At 44.8% G+C, this 21,010-nt stretch overlaps 1 protein-coding gene across 2 annotated transcripts in view; it reads right to left on the bottom strand.

The window, feature by feature from the left end:
• The window catches only part of KIF5C (kinesin family member 5C), a 147,908-nt gene that overhangs the window by 24,471 nt on the left and 102,427 nt on the right, over positions 1–21,010 (bottom strand). For both annotated transcript variants that reach the window (XM_027589084.2, XM_027589085.2), the window contains exons 14-21: positions 20,086–20,292; positions 17,821–17,967; positions 11,146–11,334; positions 7,381–7,498; positions 5,164–5,240; positions 3,972–4,081; positions 1,820–1,921; positions 1,531–1,591 (exon numbers count right to left, since the gene is read on the bottom strand). In XM_027589084.2, the coding sequence (XP_027444885.1) occupies positions 1,531–1,591; positions 1,820–1,921; positions 3,972–4,081; positions 5,164–5,240; positions 7,381–7,498; positions 11,146–11,334; positions 17,821–17,967; positions 20,086–20,292 (1,011 nt within the window). The remainder of the gene's footprint in view (positions 1–1,530; positions 1,592–1,819; positions 1,922–3,971; positions 4,082–5,163; positions 5,241–7,380; positions 7,499–11,145; positions 11,335–17,820; positions 17,968–20,085; positions 20,293–21,010) is intronic.

Raw genomic sequence — 21,010 nt, 5'->3', positions numbered from 1 at the left:
CACCATGTTGGAAAGGCCGGAGATCCTTTGAGCCACAGTCATCTTACTTCTGTCCTGAGTGGACGGTCCCCTCTGTCTCTCTACCCGGCTTTGAGGGGCAACTAACAGCAGCCCAGGAAAGAGAGTGCACAATCAGGTCCGGCCCTAAGCAACAATTTGCCTACAGCCTGGAGTCACCAGATTCTTGGGAGGCATGGTCCCACATAAATTCACATGACACATGAATGGAATCAAAATGTATGACTATATTGGGCCGCCTGGGTGGCTCAGTAGGTTAAGTGGCCGACGCTTGATTTCGGCTCAGGTCATGATCTCAGGGTCCTGAAATGGAGCTCCGCACTCAGCATGGAGTCTGCTTGAGGATTCTCTCTCCCTCTGCCCCTACCCCGACTTGTGTGCATGTATTCTCACTCTCTCTCAAATAAATAAATAAATAAATAAATCTTAAAAAAAAAAAATGTATGACTGTATCTAAACAACAGTCTCTCTGTTGTTTTATCATGTAAAATAACCGGACATGTTTTCACCAAATTGAGAGGCTCTGTTGGGACAGTCTGTCTTCAAACACAGGCTGTGTGGCACTTTGCAGAACTCTCAAGAGCCCTCAGAGCAGCGGAAATGGAAGTCAACCAGAGCAGACCTCATGAATTCAGATGTAGGATGGAGAAAACCAACCAGGGTTTCAAATGATGAGCCTTTTGATCTGTCACTCTTGTGCCCCAAAACCTGTGGGTCTCAAGGCCCTACCTGGCCTACAACCACTCTTGCCTTGACCTTTCTGTGCCTACCTCTTGTTTCCTTCCTGCGTCACTGACTTTCCTGCTATTCTCCAACATGCCAACCCCGGGCTCACCTCAGGGCCTTGACATAGGCTATTGCCGCTGCTTGGAAGGCCCTTCCCCCAGACATCCCCATGGCTTCCTCTTTCACCTGCTTCAAGTCCCTGCTCAAACATCACCTCCTTGTGGGACCTTTGCACTTCCTATAACCATGTAATGGAGGTCATGATTTCCTTCCTTATTGTTCACTGTCTGTTCCCTCACCCTCAGCTGAAGGCAAGCTTCACAAGGGCCAGGGTCTTGTCTTTGTCATTTATTGATACAACCCAAGCACCTAGAAGAATGCCAGCCCTTAGCAGGTGTTCTTGAATATCGAATGGAAATAAGTCACAATGTGCAAAGTCGGTAAAGTTTCAGGCATTGATTTGCAAAAGTCAGTTTAATTCTCACTCAGGGCCCCTGGTTACGGCACTAAGGGACGGACAGACGGACTGAATTACTCATGGTATCAAGAGCTGGGGAATAAATTCTACAATTCTCACTTTTCCATGGGATATTTTATCTAAATGGTGTGTCTAAATATTTGTGTTTGTCTTAATGTCTAACTATGTGGTATTTGCCTAAATATTTTGTCTAAAATGGTATGTGAGAAAGGTGGGCACAGAACAAGTTTCAGAACACGCAAATTCAACAAATCACAAGCTAATCGGGTCTTTGGGACTAAAACAAGTTGGGAAACATGCTGACGTACCACTGTCTCCTCCAGCCCTTTGAGGTCCTCTCTGGCTTGTTCCCTTTTATCATTGAGCAATCTAAAAAACAAAAAGGGATCATGAACCACCAAAGGGCCATCAGAGATTTCCAGATACCATTTGCACCTATGGATGAATCAACACAACTAACCGTCTCACAGAAATAGGCTCTATTTTTACATTGGCCCAACCTAATCAGAATATTTAGGAATCGGAATCACAGAGGTAGACTTCCCTAAGACTCTGTGGGGAGGAGAGAAACAGAGGAAATATTTCAGGTGCACTCACAAGAGCTTTTCCAGTTTCATTTCCCTCTCCTGGTCCTCCACCTTCAGCTTGTTATAATCAGAACTGAGCTTCTCCTGTTCCAGTTGCAGCTTCTGATTCAAACTGAAATTGAGGGGAAAAAGCAATACATTGCACATGAGTCTGAAATTCCGAGGCACCCAGCTAAAGACATGGTTCTGTTCCAACCCCATTAGTTCTGTGCAATAAACACAGCAATTCTGGAGGATTTTGAGGGATCAGAGAACAACCTCACAGCTTCCTCCCTGCCCAAGTGAAAACTAATTTCTGGGAACATCTCAGAGGCATGAAACATAAGGCTTTGAGACTATATTTATAGTTGGCTTGTGCGAGAGCTTTGGGGGGAAAATAATGAGCTAGGAAAAGGGCTGATATTTTAAAACAGAGCACAGTCAGAAGAATTCTGCTTTGTCTGCCCTACAGACAGCACACACCCACTCAGGAAATCTTATTTGGCCATTTCACCCATCCCTTCCTCTGTGGTCCGATGATCTGGAAACATCCCCTAAGTCTAAATTCCTGGCTGACACAGGGACAGCGCCACTGTGTGAAGTCTGCAAGGAGGGGGGGTACAGAGAGAGGAAATACAAAGAAAGCCCAGGGTCTAAGGCAAAAAAAGAAACTTGCCATCTGGTTGGGGGCACTCCATCAACATTTGCATGTGGTATTCATAGAATATTTTGTATGGCCCTACCTGTGCATCCGTAAAGGAACAGATTCTACACTATCTGAAGGAAAACCCAGAGTCTGTTTGAAAGCGCAGGCCAAGGAAACTTGTCCATCTACTAACTCATTCACCAACCCTCCCTCCTTCCCTCCCCGCTGTCCCCCTCCAGTTGAACATATCGAGGGTGATTAATCAGAATAAAGAACGCAGGACATGCTTGAAGGGGAAAGAACAACATGAATAACAGCACGGGGGGTGGTCCAAAAGGAGGAGGGCAAAGACGATGCTAAGGACTCGCCTTAGGTAGGCAGTGAGCACAGAGCCCAGATCACAGCACTTACACTTTGCTTCGTTACCGTTACCGTTCTCCTCTTTCAAAATGCAAATGTGCTGTGTGAGCAGCTTGCACACAGTGAAGAGAGATTTGGATCAGTAGCCTGGAGAATTAAACTCTAACTCCAGTTTGATTCCTACATAGCCGTATGACCCTAAGAAACTCATTTAACCTTGCCTTGCTTCCCATACAGAAATCTGGCTCTTCATCTGCAGAAAGCGGGAGTGGAGGGAGGCTTTAGTCTAGATCTTGGGGATGAGGGTGGGGGTGTTAGTGGATGGAACTGTATTTCAACATAACTGGTTTTCTTCATTTTCACTCATCTTTTATTTGGGGGCATTTAAAAACATTATTCTGCAAAGAGGTTCAAAGATTGCCAAGGCACTCACTGTGCAAAAATATAAGAATCCTCAAGGAGAGGATCCAGAAGGCACTCCCCAGCTTGCTGCCTTGTTTTGACAACGAGGTGGGAAGGTCAGAGAAAAGGAGGGGAGAGGTCATTATGGAGCAGGGGTTCTTCAGTGGCTGTGACAGGATGGGAGAATGGCCCTGCGGGAGGTGATACCAGAGGCAAGCTGCAAGGGCGCCATCCTGGCAAAGCCACAGGTCCGTGAGCACAGACACGGGACCCTGAGAAGTGTGTGCATGTGACCAGGTGGCTCAGGGAGCCACTTAGGTGTTGGGGTGAGGACGCAGTAGGAGCTGACTGTCTTCTCTGGAGTATTTATTAGCCTATCAGAATCCCTGAGTCAGGACCAATGTAGGGTTTGGGTTGTTTTTGGGTTTTGGTTTTCTTTGGTATATCTTTTCCTACAGACTGTGTCTCCGCCTACAAGGGCATGTGTCTACCCAGCCGAGTCACCAACGTGACCCCGGCTCCTGGGGGGACGAGGAAGGGTGGCCGCGCCCGCCTGCCACCTGCCCCACCAGAGCCCCCAGAGGCTCAGCTCCAGATGGGAGAAGAGACATCGGAAGCTGCACGTCTAGCCCGCTGCGCACAGGGCAGAGCACAGAGCTCGCAGGGCAAGGACAGCAGCCCTCGGCTCAAAGCTGCCCTTGGCTCAAAGCTCCTTCCAGGCTGCCCCGAGAGCCATGCCCACCCCTGTGTCCCGAGAGCCCCTGGGCCGACTCACTCCCGAATCTCATCGATGATTTTCTGCTTCTCCTCGATTTCATCCCGAAGTCTGGACAGCTGCTTCTGGTGAGCTTCCCGGTGGCTCTCCATCTGCTGCTCCAGGGCCTTCTGCAAGCCAGGCCAAGAGAAATGTGTCACCGGCTCGTTGGCTCACAGCCCACACCATGACAAGCCCTGGATTGCTTCTACCTCCTACCCTATGTCCCTCGGCTGTCAAGTCCCAAAACTGGGGCCCCCAGAACCCGCCTTGCTTTACTGGCACAACAAAACCCAAAGATCTATGATAAAACCCAGCGGGACCCTAGGAGCTAGATCAGCCCATTAATTTAAAAAAAGCTCTCCTGTGACCTTCTACAGCTCACCTGAGCCACATGGCTTCTCTCGCCAGGTCAATCAGAGGGCACAGACCTCTTACTATACCCAGGTGCCCGCAGACAAGCCACGTAACCCGTGTGAGCCACACTTCCTCACCTGTGAAATTTAGGGAATTGTCCCTTCCCTGAGCACTGCACAGATTTATGGTGATATTCAGAGACCTTTCCACCGAAGCAATGTGAAACCAGGAGGAGGGCCCATCAAGGTAAGGCTGGAGCAGGCTCATGCCATGGGCACTGTTTTACCTATGGGCTTACATCCACCGGGACTTGCAGATTTGCCTAAAATGAATCAAAATTCTACACCCCCTATCTCATTTTATTCACCTAAAAATCATTTCCCAATCATTTTTCCCACATTTTCCTTCACTACTTTACATGTGACCAAAAATAAACCTCTCTATGTGTACGATGCAAATCCAAAATCTGGAGTGCTTCTTTAAAAAGGTCAAGGGGAGAGATGTTCTCTTTCATTCACAGGAAGGGCAAGCACTTCCTCAGAAGTTCAGCTCGGCAGTGTGGCCCACGCGGGGACCGGGAGGGACTGCTCCTTCCCCTCCCCAGGAGCAGGGAGGAAACCCGGACTAACCCAGCATGCCTACTAGCCGCGGACCTCTCAGGGCTTCTGGACACCTCCGCCCTCCTCTCAGTGCTGGACCAGGCCGCACTGTGAGAATGGCTCTGTCTGCCGGGCACCGGTCCCTCCCCCTCCCTCCTACACTGCCCCACGCGTCTCCAAAGGAGACAGATTTTCCTAGAATAAGAAAACGCAGTCCAAACGCACGCTGGGCTCCGGGGAAGGGGCGGCGTACACACCTTCATCTCCTCCGCGTCCTGCAGCCGCGTCAGATGCTCCTTCTCCTTATCCTGGAAGCTGACTTCGTGCATTTTTTCTGTTTTGAATTTTAAATGATGATTGAAGATTTAACGGGTGGGACTCACATCCAAAAGTAAACATATTTTTAAAAAAGATAAAAGACCAAAAAAAAGGAAGAAAGGCCACGGAGTGAAACATGAGCTTACATGACCAATTACGACCATGCTATCCAAGCTCGGACCTCCCGGGGGAGACTTCTGACCCACGGAGGCTGCCCACTCCAGTGGAGGGGCGGCGGGAGGGGGAGGGGTGCTGACCTGGGAGTGGGCCACTTGAGGTCAGAACTGCCCCGGCTGTGTCTGACCTTGCCCCTGGCCTTGGTGAGCAGCGCCTGAGGCGGTGTACTGTACCCTGCTTTGCAGATTAGCAAGCACTCTGTGAATGTTAGTGGCATTCGGATGCATGCCACTACTGGAGTTCCAGAAAGAACTAATTTACCTCCCATGGGTAGGCTGTTTATTCTCTAAGAATCTAGAGCAGGAAAACAAAATCTAAGGACAAGAACAAAGAAAACAGAAATATAAAATAACACTGTCCAGATTAAACAGGAAGGCCCCCATAGTTGGTGCATGGCACACCTCCAGGGGGAGCCTGTCCCAGCCTATTCTTGACCAGGGGTATTCACTGGGCACACGGAGCAAGCAGCAGGCTGGGGCGGGGGGAGGGGGCGGCAAAATGGTTTAGAACAGTGTCACTCAAGTCATTACGCTTTCTAGCTAGTCTGTTCTACTTTATTTCAGATCTTCTCACCTCTATTTTATTTCTACTTCGTGGCACCACTGCAGAAGCCATTTACAAGAGAGAAAAGTTCTTTTCCATGTCAAGTCTTAAGGGGAGCATGCTATCTCTAACATTCATCCATTATCACATAAAGAAAACATGACAAGGTCATAGCAGGGGTAAGGATGTTCTCGATCTTTCTCAATTTGCCTTGGCATTTGAAACAAATGTATTTACTGAGAAAGTAAATTATATTATTAACATATTCCTATATTAATAAAGGAAATAAAAAAGGGTGACATCATCACCAATCCTACTCCCTATCAAAACCATTTTCATTTCAAATATTAATCTGCAGGCCTTGGAACACAAGTATCCATTGATTCCTACATCTTATAACCACAGTAAAGATAAAGTTACATATTATGATCTTTAATCTAAGGACGCCTTGTCAGCATGGCCCCACAGCCTGCACGTACTTCATCTCCAAAACAAAGCACATGTTCTGTTAACATCCCGTAGCTCGTTTAACTGCTGGACATTTAGGTGGCTTCCTTTTCTTTCCCCCACTAATACAAGGAATTTGCAATGAATATTTGAGATTTGAGGATCAAAAAGTATGACAAGTGTTATGATTATTACTATTTATTTTCAAAATGCTTTCCAAAAGGACTCTTAACAATTTTCACTGCAAGTCATGGTATGTGTCTTCCATTTCACCACAATGCGTCTGTTCTTAAATCTGTTCTGGTTTGTTTCTAGTTACCTCTCTTGAATTTTTTCTATTTATTCATATCTATTGAGTGTTTCTATGTGTCAGGCACTTCCCTAAGCAAAGGGCATCAGGAGGCTGTCCAGCAAAGGGAAGAGCTGTTTCCAAAGATGGAGGGTGCAGGTAGCCATTGGTAGAAGTTCAGACTCAATATATATTAAGAGCAGTGGGACACCATGGAAGGGTCAGAGGCACGGGATTAGGCACAAGATTGAAGGTGATTTTAGAATAGTTCCTTGGGATGCAGCACAGCGGCCGGCCTGGAGCAGGTGGGGTGAGAGCCTCCACAGATGGATGTAGCCACAACTCTTAATTAGGATTAAGGATAGTAAAAATGAAGGTGGAAATGAGCAGAAGCAGACAAGCGTCTGGCAGGTCCAATGGACAGGTCATGGGGACAGCCTGGAGGCAGGAGGTGGAAGAGAGAAGATTCTGACTCAGGCAACAGGGTGGACTGAAGGAAAGTGGGAAGAGGAGTAGATTTTAGGTGGGAGCAATCTTCTAGATATTTCTTTTTTTTAACCACCCCCCCAATTATTCCATTGTTTTCAGCAGATCTAGAAATGGTATAATCGAGCAAAACTAAACATCATGAGTTCGGCCAACTAGAGAGTATCTGATGTAGGCCAAGAGCTCAACACCTGCAAAGTAGTCGACTATTTACCTTGGGCTCGGAGCTTGGCCAGCTCTTCACTGAGCGAGTCTTGGGACTCTTCCAGCTGCCTCCTCTTCTGTTCCATGTTCTGCATGTAGTCTGTCAGGGATTTGATCTTGGCTTCATGCTTTAAATAAACAAATAGATGAGAAGGAGGCGTGAGTGACTAGCGACGGCCTTCCTGGCTTGCCTGGGGCTGTCCGATGGGAAAATGCAATAGAGGAGTTCTTGAGTCCCTTTTTCCAGTACCAGCTCCCAAATGATGCATATTCTGCCCTTGGCTTTGGATCTGTGACCACGGACTAACATGGCCCTCTGTTTCCTCCCTGTGTTCCTCTGCTTCATTCCCCACCGACCCCTCTCATCGCCATCCGCTTAAGCGAGATGCCAAAGCCCAAGCTGGTTTTTCTCCTCGCAGAAAACAGTGTGCTGGAAAGAAAATAACTGGGCAAATGTCTAGGGCGGAGGTTTCATTCTTGGAACCGGCACCTCTGGATTCTGTCTCCAGAATCAAGTACTGTGTCTTTTCTTTTCCTCTCTCTCAAACACACCAATTCCCGTGTCTCAGAGACCTTGCATTTTACATCCCCCTCTCCCTAGGAAGCACTCCACCCTACCCACCCAGAGTCCTTATCACTCGGGTCCCAACATTTTCTTACAGCACCCAGTTCGACATGATTTATCTATTTCTTTTTACTTGTCAGCTCCATGAGGGTATGGAGTCAATGCTTAATAAATATTAGTGGAAGCAATGAATGAATGGAAGCTCATTGACTGAATAAAGACAGTGGGCCCTTTCCAGCTGATGGAAATACACTCAAGATCTACCACGTTCACATTAAGGCAGGAAAACCCTGGAGACTGAGCTCTAAGCTCATGAAATAACCTCTGGGAAATGGGACTCAGAGCAGTCATGTTATAAGCACAGCTTTTGATGAAAAGGATGATTGTAAACAAAGAAAACAGTAGCATTTTAGCTGGAAATATTTTGTCAGATTCCTTAGATCATGTCGGAAAATAAAGAGCCAAGGTTTCTTTTACTTTTGAATCCCAGGAAATAATGATTAAACACGTGGTTCTGTGTAAATGGTAACAGAGTACAAAGTAGCACCCAACAGCAAGCTATAATCCGTTGCTAACGGAGAAAGCGCTAACACAGCTTTAACATTCTAATATGCTAATATTCTTGACTCTGGTCTCATACGCCCAAAGCCAATGTCCCTGTCACACTTGGGCAGCTGGAGCCTCGGTCCTGGGCCCCACACTGTGAACACCCCACTGCGGCCATCCTCTGGCTTTACTCACTCCACTGAGCAAAGAATGCGTATGCCAAGGGGGCATGCCACAGGGAACCCATGTCCCCTTCCAGACCACACTCTGAGGACTGGAAACCCAGAAGCTCCCTACTCCAGTGGCCCTAAAGGCCACTCCCAGGGCTGGCACGGCAGCTCCTGCCATCACTTCACACAGATGAGAGCTGACAGTTACACAGCGCTATCAGTTCCCACAAAGGACAGAAGGGCCAGTGCATCCAGATGGAAAGGGAAGACAGTGGGCTGCAGACTGAGGGACCTCCATGTGTACTGTTGCCTTGGTCTCCAAGTGTTAGGGGCAGGACTAGCCAAAAGCACATGTTGTCAGCACAGGAGGTGACCTGGATTGAGGTGTAGGTACTCTGCCCTAGTGTTTATCATTTTCTCCAATTTTTTAAATTATAAAAATGTCAAATAGTAAAGCAAATGCAGAAAGAAGTGGTATGGATTTCATCCATAAACCACTCTTTCTTTTTTTTCTTAAGACTGTATTTATTTATTTGGGGCAGGGTGAGGAGCAGAGGGAGAGGGACAAGCAGACTCTGCGCTGAGCACGGATTTGATGGACCTGAATCCCACAACCCTGAGACCGTGACCTGAGCCAAAACCAGGAGTCTGACCCCTAACCGACAAGCCACCCAAGCACCCCCACCCATAAACCATGCTTAACTTAGCAACTATTCTCTGGCCTTATCTGTATGAATGCATACTGTATAAAGTTACAAGGCACAGCATAAATATAACCGAGCCTTTTCATTTTCATTTACCTTTATATAATCATACTTTCCAAATGGCTATGTTTTAGAATTTTCTTCTAAGAGCTGCAAAGGAATCTTCCGTGTAACTTAATGTCATTGGCCTATCAATAGACATTTGGGTATTTTATTTTATCATAACGTAAGTAATATTGCACTCAACATCTTCCATATAGGCTTTGCACACTCTAATCAGGAAATAAACATATAAAATAAAATTTTTGCATTTTCATTACCGATGAAAAATACCATAAATGAAATTACTGGACCAAGGTACTTACATTTTTGTGGTTTTTGATTCCCAAGGTGCTTTCCAAAAGGACTGACCAAATTATACTTTTCTCAGCAATGTATATAAATTTCACCATCCCACACCAACACTGAATAATCTTTCCGATGTGTTTTTGCTTATTACGTTGGTTATAAAATGGAAACTTGATGTGTTAATTTGCATCTGTTAGATTACCATGGTGGGAGACGAGGTGGCTGGAGCTGGTTCCATGACGACATGTTACCATGTTTGCAAGCATACCAGAATGACATACGCTTTTGTCTCTCAGTATTATTTGATACACCACTCCCTGCTGGTATCAGTTTCCTGCAAATGATTTCAGCTGTTTTAATGCCTGGTCTAAGGCTGTGAAGCAGCCCTCACGGCAACACTCCCAGAAGTCTCGAGCCCCAAACACCAAGCTCAGATATCAGTGGCAGACCAGAAACGAGGCTGCTCTTTTCCGAAACCACCCCACTAAAATGAAAACGCCATTTCAATGGGCAGAAGAGCAGCCAGACCTCACTGAGCAGACGAAATGTGCCCTGGGGCTCGAAAATCCCTTCAAGGCTTTGTGTTCACCCATGCTTTGGTTTGAATCCCAGATCTGCCTTTCACTGGTTGTAGGAGTTTGAACCGTGTATTTAATCTCTCGGAGTCTCACTTTCCTCCTCTGCAAAACAGGAATAATAATAAAACCTGCCCACCAGGATTTTTTTAAAGATCAAGTGAGATAATGCAAGTGAAGTGCTTAGTGCAGTGTGTGGAGCATTGTAGACACTCAATAAAATGCTACCTACTACTAGTGGGACCCCTGGTTGGCTCAGTCATTAAGCGTCTGCCTTCAGCTCAGGTCATGATCTCGGGGTCCTGGGATCGAGCCCCGCATCAGGCTCCCTGCTCCGCGGGGAGTCTGCTTCTCCCTCTGCCTCTGCCCCTCCCCCACTTGTGTGTGCATGCACACGCATGCTTTCTCTCAAATAAATAAAATCTTTTTAAAAAAATGATACCTGCACTATTATTAATAATAGTAGTAGCAGCAAATAGTTTGTTTTCACACATTAAATTGGACCTGTGGTAGAGATTAAAAGATGAAGGAATGTTACCTTAGCTCAAGGAGTTTTAGATTCCACCCAATCTCATCCATTCATCATAATCTCTACCTACCTACTTATGAATCCATATACAGATAGAAACATGGAGACACATCCCTTAAAAAGGGACTGAAGGTAATTCATGTAATTCACACAACAAAATCTATCTAGCCTTCAGCGTAAGCCTGGGCTCTCATTGCTTGGGGAGCCCACGGACAAGTCTCACATAAAGCGAAGTCCATCAGCTATCGCTGTCAGGCGCCATCAGACCCAGGAAGAGCACAGAGGAAGCAGATTTCAGGAGGTCAGAGGAGTGAAATGAGGGGAAAGGGGTGACCTACCTGGGAGATGAGCAGCTGACACGCTGCCAGTTCCCGCTCACTGGCACTCATCTTCCTGTTGGAGTCCATCTGGGCATTCTCCAGCTGCTTGCTGCGGTTCACCAGGGATTTGACCTCCGACTTCATCTTGCTGATGTACAGGCGGGCCATGGTGAATTCCTCCTCAATGACTCCATTCACGTCCGCCAACTGAGCACAGGAAGGAATACACTCAACTATTGCTTACAATTCCCAGAGAGTCACGGGGCCCCGAAAATCTGTCCACGGAGCCTCAAGATGTCTTTGGATTTCTGCTCAGGAATCCCTAATTATAGGACCACAAGCTGAAAATGATAGCTAAGTATTACTATATATTCACTATATAAATATAGCCCAAGTTTTCTGAAACCTCGGGTAAGATGGAATTAAAAAACCTCTACTAAATATAATCCTCAATCAGGCAGGTTTTTCATTACAACTAATTTTTAGGATGAAAGCCATGATATTAGAGGAAAAAGACACTGAAGATTAAAAAAGAGATAACTCTGAAAAGGTATTCCTTTCCACATCCAATACCTTACATCTCTAGAATAGTTGGAAGCCCTAGTGTTTTTAAAGGTGACTCTGAGTCCCTATAAGAACTCCAATCAAAATTTCAATTATGTTCTCTATAGTCTGCTATTCAGAGAGAGTAGTCCAATGTCTTGAATATGCTTCTATAAGGAAGGGTTGAAATTAAAAGGATTTTCTATATAGTATTCAGTTAAGCAAACAAACAAAAATCTAATGAATTAAGAATGTGCCGTTACCAAATGCCCTTTTAAATGTTTTTTTAAAAGATTTTATTTATTCATCTGACAGAGAGAGACACAGCGAGAGAGGGAACACAAGCAGGGGGAGTGGGAGAGGGAGAAGCAGGCTTCCTGTGGAGCAGGGAGCCCGATGCGGGGCTTGATCCCAGGACCCTGGGATTATGACCTGAGCCGAAGGCAGACGCTTAACGACTGAGCCACCCAGGCGCCCCAACCAAATGCCCTTTTAGATGAAGATTTTCCTACATGACTTCATTTACTACCAATCAATATTTCCCTGTCTCTATGTGCTTGCCCCTTCCAAGGAGACAAAAATCTAGCTTAAATTATTTAAAATCATCTGAGTGGGGCGCCTGAGTGGCTCAGTCGGTTAAGCGTCCGACTCTTGGTTTCAGCTCAGGTGATGATCTCAGGATCATAGGATGCAGCGCCGCATCGGGCTCCATGCTCAACGCAGAATCTCCTTGAGACTCTTTCTCCCTCTTGCTCTGCCCCTCCCCCTTGCTCTCTCTCAAATAAATAAATAAAATTACCTGAGAGTTTGACAATATAAATCCACCTTTAGAAAGAAAGATTCTGAAAGCCAGCATTTTGAATGATCTCATATTTGGCACCTGAGTTTCAGAGCTCAACCGGAAACAAAAACTGAAGCAAGATACTTGGGATAGAAACCCATTTGCTCTCAAGATGCAAACATGCTCTTAAAGGGCCATTAATTAGAGGAGCAGAGTAACTGTGTGCATATTTTGTTTAACCACCAGAGGGCATTCTAGCACCTAGCACCTAGAACACAAGAGCGCGTTCCAGTACCCAGCCCACAAATAGAAGCTTCAGCCGGGTCTAAGACAACGATTCCAAATATGGTTTTAATGTTCCACAGTACATTATAACTGCCCACTTTTGTCATCATTGCTGTCATTAACTCATCATATGATGGGTTTTTTTTTTCTGTAAACATTTAAGAGCTAGGAATATGGAATCGTTTATCAACCCTGAAAATTGGTAGCAGATAGGAAGTATACCAGACCACACTGAGTGCGTGTAACTTGGTGTCAACCTTCCCCTAGGATTCCACAACAGTGTTTGTGTTAAATGACAACAGTGTCAAATCAACACAAAGCAGAACCTATGTTAACAGCAAGAAAACCTACAGTTTTATTTTCATGGAGGTTCTTGCTGAGCCACTTCTAATTCTGCCTGCCAATAATGAGTTTCCTACCAACACCATTCTTCACTGCATTCCTTCTTACAACCCAATAGCATGAAGAGAATGGGTGAGGAACGCCCCCAATCTTTCAGTGCAGTTTTGCTCCTCCGCCTTTGTGATTGGCCCAACGTGGAACAGAGACAAGAAGCTTGTTCTTTAGCCTCCCCTGGTATGTCCTATATATTTGTCCAACTTCTGTAGACAGGTAAGTGAACGTTCATGTCTTTCAGGTGGAGTTCACAACCTCCCCCCACTTCTGGTGGGAAAACACCACTGGACCAACAAGTAGGGCATTCGGGGAAGAGAACAAACACTTCCTCCTCTCTAGCTCTGTCTTTAGACCAGGACACTTTGTACGCCATGCCCAGATCCCGTGTGTACTGGGGAAGAGTAGAATAGTACACACAATAATGAGCTTCCTCCAAAATGAAAGTTGGATGTTTCTTCCCCCCAAACCAGAACCATAACTTCTGGAGCTTACTTGTGTCCTAGGAAATCTAAGAGGAGATTTTGAATCTGATGGGCAACAACAACAAAAAAGTTACTCCAAATGGTTTTACCCTAAAGGTTTTTTTTTTGCTGAGTTTGTTTTTGTTTTGTTTTGTCTTAACCACTTAAGAGTTCATGTATTCAGTCATTCAAGTAAATTCAAAGTTTTTAGTAATCCCAGTAAAATGTTATTTCAAAAAGGAGAATCAAGTTTGTTACTAACATGTTATTTCTAACTCTCCCCTGGGTCTGACAGTATACACTAAAGCTGTGTGATCCAGTAGAGCTGACTAATCCAGGAGAAGAGGCTGCTTTTACATGGGAATGCAGATGCTGCCTGCCCCTCCTACCCTGTCTACAGAGGAGTCACCCCCATCCCCACCCACCCCAGGGCTCCGGAGCATGGAGTTATTGTGTAAGGTGCCATTTCTAGGCCAAGTAAAAGGTAAGTGAGGTGATTGTTCACATTCCAACACCTAAAAGTCAGAATGGGACTAGAAGTCTTTTTTTTCTTAATGTTCAGAAATGTCCATTTTCTTTGTCAGTACGGTACAGAGCTAAGTCATGATATGGTTGTTTCCAAGAGCTTGATAGGCAGGAGGGGACTGGAGAAGCAAGCCTGCCTGGCGGTAAGACCCTGGCCCCAAAAGATCCAAGGCTGTATGGAAGAGGCTGATAGGAATGGAGCTGTTGATGGTGAGGGTTGATTTCAGGCCCAGAATCTGGAGCAGTTTATCTGCATGTCTGGCCCAGCCACAGAAAGGTCCCTGTGAAAGGCTGCTGGGGCCCAGGGCCCCTCCTCTGCCTGAAATTCTTCACCTCCACCTCACCCAGACCCAAAGTCGAAAGAAAATCTGACAGCTAATCCAATCCATTTCATTTACTCTACCTCAACTTTCTACTCTAGACTTCTGGAAAACTTTGTTTTAAAGAAAGCCTGGTTGGGGGCGCCCGGGTGGCTCAGTTGGTTACGCGACTGCCTTCGGCTCAGGTCATGATCCCGGCGTCCTGGGATCGAGTCCCACATCGGGCTCCCGGCTCAGCAGGGAGCCTGCTTCTCCCTCTGACCCTCTCCCCTCTCATGCTGTTTCTCTCTCTCTCTCAAATAAATAAAATCTTTAAAAAAAAAAAAAGAAAGAAAGAAAGAAAGAAAGCCTGGTTGGGGCACCCGGGTGGCTCAGGCAGTTAAGCATCTGCCTTCAGCTCAGGTCATGATCCCGGGGTCCTGGGATCGAGCCCCGCGTTGGCCTCCCTGCTCTGCGGGGAGCCTGCTTCTCCCTCTACCCTTCCCTCCTGCTCCTGCTCTCTCTCTCTCTCTCAAATAAATAAAATCTTAAAAAAAATAAAAATAAAGAAAGCCTGGTGATATAGGCAAACGACAAGAAGAGAAAGCTCACTAATAAATCCAGAGAAAGTGACCTCTAGGCTCATCTCATCATTGGGTGGTCTCATCTTGTTTTGTAGACTAAACAAAGTATTGCCTGGGCTCTGAAAATGTTTCAAGACATGACAGAGCTGGAGAAATATGGGTTCTTCTGTTTCCCTGCTGTCTGGGCCTGTTATATTCTGGAAATGAGAGTCCTTTTTCCCCTCATCCCAGGGTACGACCAGGAGGCACCGTATGGGAACTGAATAGGGTTTTAGGAAGAAAAACAAGATCACTGACAAAGGTCTCCCTGATCTGATCATTTTCTTTGATAAAAGAATTCTGTCAATTGAGTACTCATATCCAATACTGTATAGCCACAATGTAGATCTAAGAAATATATGTATAACTCATGCAATTTCTGAGCTGACAACCTGCAAGATAATGAGGGCTCATCTTGTCATTGCACAAATCAGGAAAATGAAGCCTGAGAAGTATAGTGAATTGCCCAAAGTCACACAGCTCCCACCCTTTAGCTCTCGTTCCCCTAATGATTAAATCATAATTGTTAAGAAAAAAAAACTCAGGGTGATTAAGAATATGATGCTCTATGAGTGAGAATTATCAATGAAAATAACTAGTTACCAATGAAATTAACTAAGGCATCCAATGTCTGGAATCCAAAAATATCTTGAAAACATCCAGCTAAGTACTTAAAAATAATCTCAATCATACTTCAGGTTCCCAAAGGTAAAGACTCTTTTTTTAATGCCGAAGCACCCAGACACTCCTTGATTTCATTAGCATTTCTCATCAGCTCTATTTTAGAACGTAGCATAAAAATATCTTCCTTTATCGTTATCAGCAGCAGGCACCAACTTCTCATAAATCAGCCCCACCTTCATATTGCATGGGCCACTTAATCACCCAAATCTCGGAAACTCAACACCAATGCATGCTTCTAAAAATTAAATCCCCAAACATAAAGCCACCAAACTGGAGCTGAATAGGGTTAATCTTACAGTATCTGAGAATTCTGTGCTAAAATTAGATTCTTTCGCAAAGATTCATGAAATGTTCAGTTACAATAGAGGTCCTATGAAAGAATGATCAGGTTTACAAGAGGTCGTATACTCTAAGCCTAGATCTGTGATATCATCAAAGAGGGGATTTCTATGTTTCCCAGAAGTGTCTATAAACAGAAGGAATTGGGGGGGCATTTTCTAGTATTTAACAATGCCAGCTCAAAACCTGAGTGTTCCCACAAAGCAGACTGATGTAGAACTCAGCCTTTTAAAAGGCTAACCTCAAAGAATTTGATTTCAGGGGCTCCAGAAGTGGCAGTTGAGCAATGTAATAGCATTCCTTGGCTTGCCAAAATCCGCCCCATGTATCAATGGCTACTCCGTACCTGGGGCAGTGTTATCGTTACAAAGCTACAGGAATCAAAACTGGTGGTTTCAGCATAACAATTAGATCAATGAAATAGACTAGAGACCAGAAACAGTCCCACCCACCGTTGGGTGATTAAGTGGCCCATGCAATATGCAATACGTTCATTATCTTACTGTGGTAATGGTTTTATGAGAGTATAATATATCAAAACTTTTCAGACTATACCCTTATAAAGTTATTTTTAAAAATATCTCCATCTTAGATCTCTCTCTCTCCATACTGCGGCTGACAACATTCTGTGCGTTCTCCTGCCCCTCTGTTCCTAGCTCATGGGCAATTTCATACCACCCCCTTTCTCCCCACCTCCCTTACTTCCTTGCTGTCAGTGGTACCAATGTGCACAACTCTAGGGGATGAATCACGGTTGGTTGACACCAATGACGGCAGTACTATTTTCTTTGCTTTCTCATTTTCTCTTGTAATTTGGGGTGACCATGTGACCCAATGCTGGCTAATAAGGTATAAGGGGACATCTACTAGGGACTTATGGGCTATAGTTCCCTCCTGATGAGAGCTGGCTGCCCCTTCAGCCCATCCTGCCTTGGATGTGGTTGTGTGAAGAAAAGATGGTTGGTGCTATAGCAACTGTCTTGCTATATCATGACACAAATGTCTACAGATGTCAAAAGGTGACAAGCTAACGAAAGCAGAAAGGAAACAAAGAAAAGGCCTGAATCCTTGACGTCGTTGAGACACTGGATCAAAATTTGCTTCCGAAACTTGAATAAGGTTAGCCTGACCTGGGCAATCTTGTTAAAATGCAGATTCTAATTTCAGTAGGTCTGCAGTGGCCCAAGAGTCTATGGGTTCAGAGTTCAACAAACTCCCAGGTGATACAGATCACAACCTGAATAGCAAATTCTGCACAAAATTCTCGTATTGTGTGTGAATAATTAAATGTGGATTTATTTTTTAAGCCACAGTTAGAACCCTATTACTTTCAGCTGAAAGCTTTTCTAATTCATACTGATTGGCTAGGGAATTTTCATTCTGTTGAGTTTTCACAGAAAAGGAGAAACACAGTTCTGAGACTGGAAGTGTTGCTTAACCTATCCAATTCCAAACTCCTGTGACATTAGCATATAAGTTTGAGAAATAACCCGATGTGTATAAGGCCTACCAAAATTTGAAGACATTTCCTATATGTGAAAGGTAATTTTTTTCTCCTCCGTGGTACCCAGCCAATCATTCACTTAGGTCATTCAATCAGCCCTTGGTTTGTTCATTCCAGTATTACCAAGCATGTGGCAGGTGCAAAGCACTACGCCGAGCCCTGGATACTTAGGAGAATAAAACACAGACCCTGCTTGCTTAGGATCACACCATTATAGGAGCAGGTAGAGAGGAGAAGAGAGGGGCTGGCTTACAGTCTTCACATCATTGGTGCCGATAATTCCACCTATCTCCCCCAGATCCTTCAACAGCAAATTCAGGATCTCAGTAGCCCTCTTTTTCTGGTGGTTGCTAAGCTCTTGTAGCTGGCTCAGCTCCCTCTGTGTGGTTGTCAATGTCGTCTGAAAAATACATTTTAACAGCAAATTAAAAGAGCTGCCCATCAATTCATACCCACTGCATTGCAAAGAATAACAACATAACGTAGGATGGAGTTCTTTTACCATTTCATGCAATTTCAACAAAAGAGTCCTATTAAGTCAAACTATAGTATAGCACCGCCTTCTTTGATAAAAAGGAGAATCTGACCTGGTCTGATATGTTATATCTACATATCGCATGACAATTTGCAGGTCAGTGAAATGTTATTAAAAATAGAGTCCAAAAGGAGCCCTCAGGTTGATAAGGTGTGATTGTGTCTTCTTACCCACGAGATGTTCTGTTTCAGTCCTCATTCTCCAGGGTCCAAACACACCTGCAAGCATCCCCACCTCACATCCAAACAAACCTGCTCCCTGGACCATTTCCAGAAATTCCCATCTGATTTCCTAACAGACAGGTCAGGAAGGCTCAGAGAGACATTCTTGAGTCTAGAAAATAACTTCTAAAAAGTTTTTGAATCTTCCCAATGAAGCCGAATTGAACACTCTTCATCTCTTCTCAAAACTGGCCGAGTCTTCATCTTAATGTAGAGCAGTAGCTCCATTTTACTGCCAAACATCAACAACCCATCTCTTTTCCATCCCTCATGTATGTAGATATTTAGAACTAACTAACTAAATTAATGAACTCTCCACATCACCAGAATAGCCGTATTTTGGTGTCTTGGTACTAACTCGACCAACAAAGAAAATAATTTCGCTAAATTACAGAGCTATGGAGCTTAATGCAAAGACACTTATGCAAATCTGCCATACTCGGCTATTACACTAGAGCATTTTTTTCATGATCTGACTAAAAATAGTACTCTAAACCAGTCTAGTAATCCTTGGGCTTGGCAGAAAATAAGAACTGTATTATGGAAAATGCTTCATTGTTTTGAGATACAACTAATATGAAGGACTCATTAAAGAATCCTGCAGAAAACAGTAAGCAGAGAAAATCAAAGTCTCCTCCTTTCCTAGGTGACTTCTGGTTTGTTTTCCTGCTTCTTTTTGGTTTTGTTTTGGCATTGCCACTGCTTATTTCGTTCAGTTTTTAAAGCCCACAGAAGCAATAGTTCCCATCCTGGGAAGCCATTTAAAAAGCCTTCCTTCATGCAGTTGCATACACAGAGTTAGGAGCATTTCCCGTCAGCTCTATGGTCAGCAGATTAGCGCTTTCCTGCACCATCCACTACTCCTTGCCCAGGAGGACTGGATGTTTTCCACACAGCAGGCTGGGCACAATCCCATGACACCAGGCCATTGAGCCAAGGTGCCAAGGGCAGCCGGTTATAGCCACTCAGCTTCCCACCACCCATTTTCCAAGCAGAAAAGGACAAAATGGAAACATCCCACCACCAGCCACCTCACCGAATGCTCGCTGGCCCTGCTACTAGCTCACTGTGCACAACCGGCACCCTTCCCCAGGAGAATCCGAAAATTAGGAAATAGGCAGACTGAAGCACCGGCTTAAAACGGGCCAACAAACCAACCAGGGCCGTCAGTCCTCAGCTAGGACAGGAAGTTGTGGGGAAGGGATGGGTTTATCCAGGAGGGTGTAAACAAGAAGTGGAATCCGTACCTTCCGTCGGTCACTCACACTCACTTGGTACTCTAATATCTGCGATGTATTTACTGGCATTGCAACATATGCACAGGCCTTCACTAAGTGCTTTATATCTATGGTCTCTAATTCTCAGGTACTGAAAGGAGCCTGTTACTAATGCCATTAGTTACAGATAAGGGAATGAATACTCACAAAGTTTAAAGGTCTCAACTAAGGCCTCACAGTTGTAAAGTCACCATGTTAACTAGGCTTTTTGTGGCTCCAGAGTCTGCACTCTCTTGACAATTCACAAGACATCCCTGCTAACGTTATAAAACCCCTGGATATAAAACAATCCTCAGTTCCGGAATGAGTAGACAAAAGTCACCTACATGAAGTACTTCAATTATTGGAAGATTTCAGAGAATGCCTCTAACACTGAAAAACCACTCTGCCAACTGCCTTCCTACATAGTGTCTGTCAACAGACATCAACATTAAGTACAGGAGTGGCAGCCCAAAGTCCCGTCCCCTAGACGCATATGCTCCAACCGTTTTCTGGGCCAGCTCATCAGTCAGCTGCTCATTGGCCCTGGTCTTGTCCTCCACTTCCTGAGACTTCTGGTCATAATTGACAGCCAACTCTTCTAGGGCCTGGAGAACTTCCTTCACTTCATCCTTGGCTGCCTCATTCTCAATCTGGAGACGTGTCAGCTCTTCCTGGATCTTCTCATAGTCTCTTCTCGTGGAAGCCAGAAGCTGGGGAAATGAGATGGTATGGAACTGGTAAATGTAATGTTCAAGGGTTTCTGTGCTGTGCTGTATCCAAAATAAAGTCATTTTAAAAAGAGATTGGGGGGGGGGGTGCCTGGGTGGCTCTGTCGGTGAAGCGTCGACTCTTGATTTTGGCTCAGGGTCATGATATTGAGCCCTGTCAGGACCCACACTGAGCATGGAGTCTGCTTGAGATTCTCTCCCTCCCTCTGCCCTCTCCCGCCCTCACTCACGCACTCACTCTCAAAAAAAAAGCAGATAGGATGCTCAGGATGACTAGAAATCCTACTGTATATCTAGATAATAAAAAAAAAATAGCATTGAGGCTTCAAAAATCTGTTTCTTTTTCTTTCAGGTTTTTTAATTTATTTTTTAGTATAAAGCTGCATAGGCTGAACTCAAAGAATTGATTACACATCAAAAATCCCTACAGTCAGTAGCTGCTGGCTCTTCCAAATGCTGAACAAAGAATGAAGGGAGTCATCTCTGAGGACGATAATACTTGCATGGCTTGTTAACATTATCCTTATTCCACATGGTAAACAGGTCAATTTCAGAGTCAACCAAAACAGCGAAAAAGGACAATTGTCAGTTTTTCTTAATATTCATTGTGAATGTATGTTATATGTATGTAATGTTAACTAAACATTAACATTAGTTAAAAGTGAATGAGTAGGCTTGTGGGTGTTTTCATTATCTTTGT

This window comes from Zalophus californianus, chromosome 3 (assembly GCF_009762305.2).
Source record: "Zalophus californianus isolate mZalCal1 chromosome 3, mZalCal1.pri.v2, whole genome shotgun sequence".
Lineage (NCBI taxonomy): Eukaryota > Metazoa > Chordata > Mammalia > Carnivora > Otariidae > Zalophus > Zalophus californianus.
The sequence above is the reverse complement of the archived record's forward strand: the minus strand, read 5'-3'. Positions and strand labels throughout refer to the sequence as shown.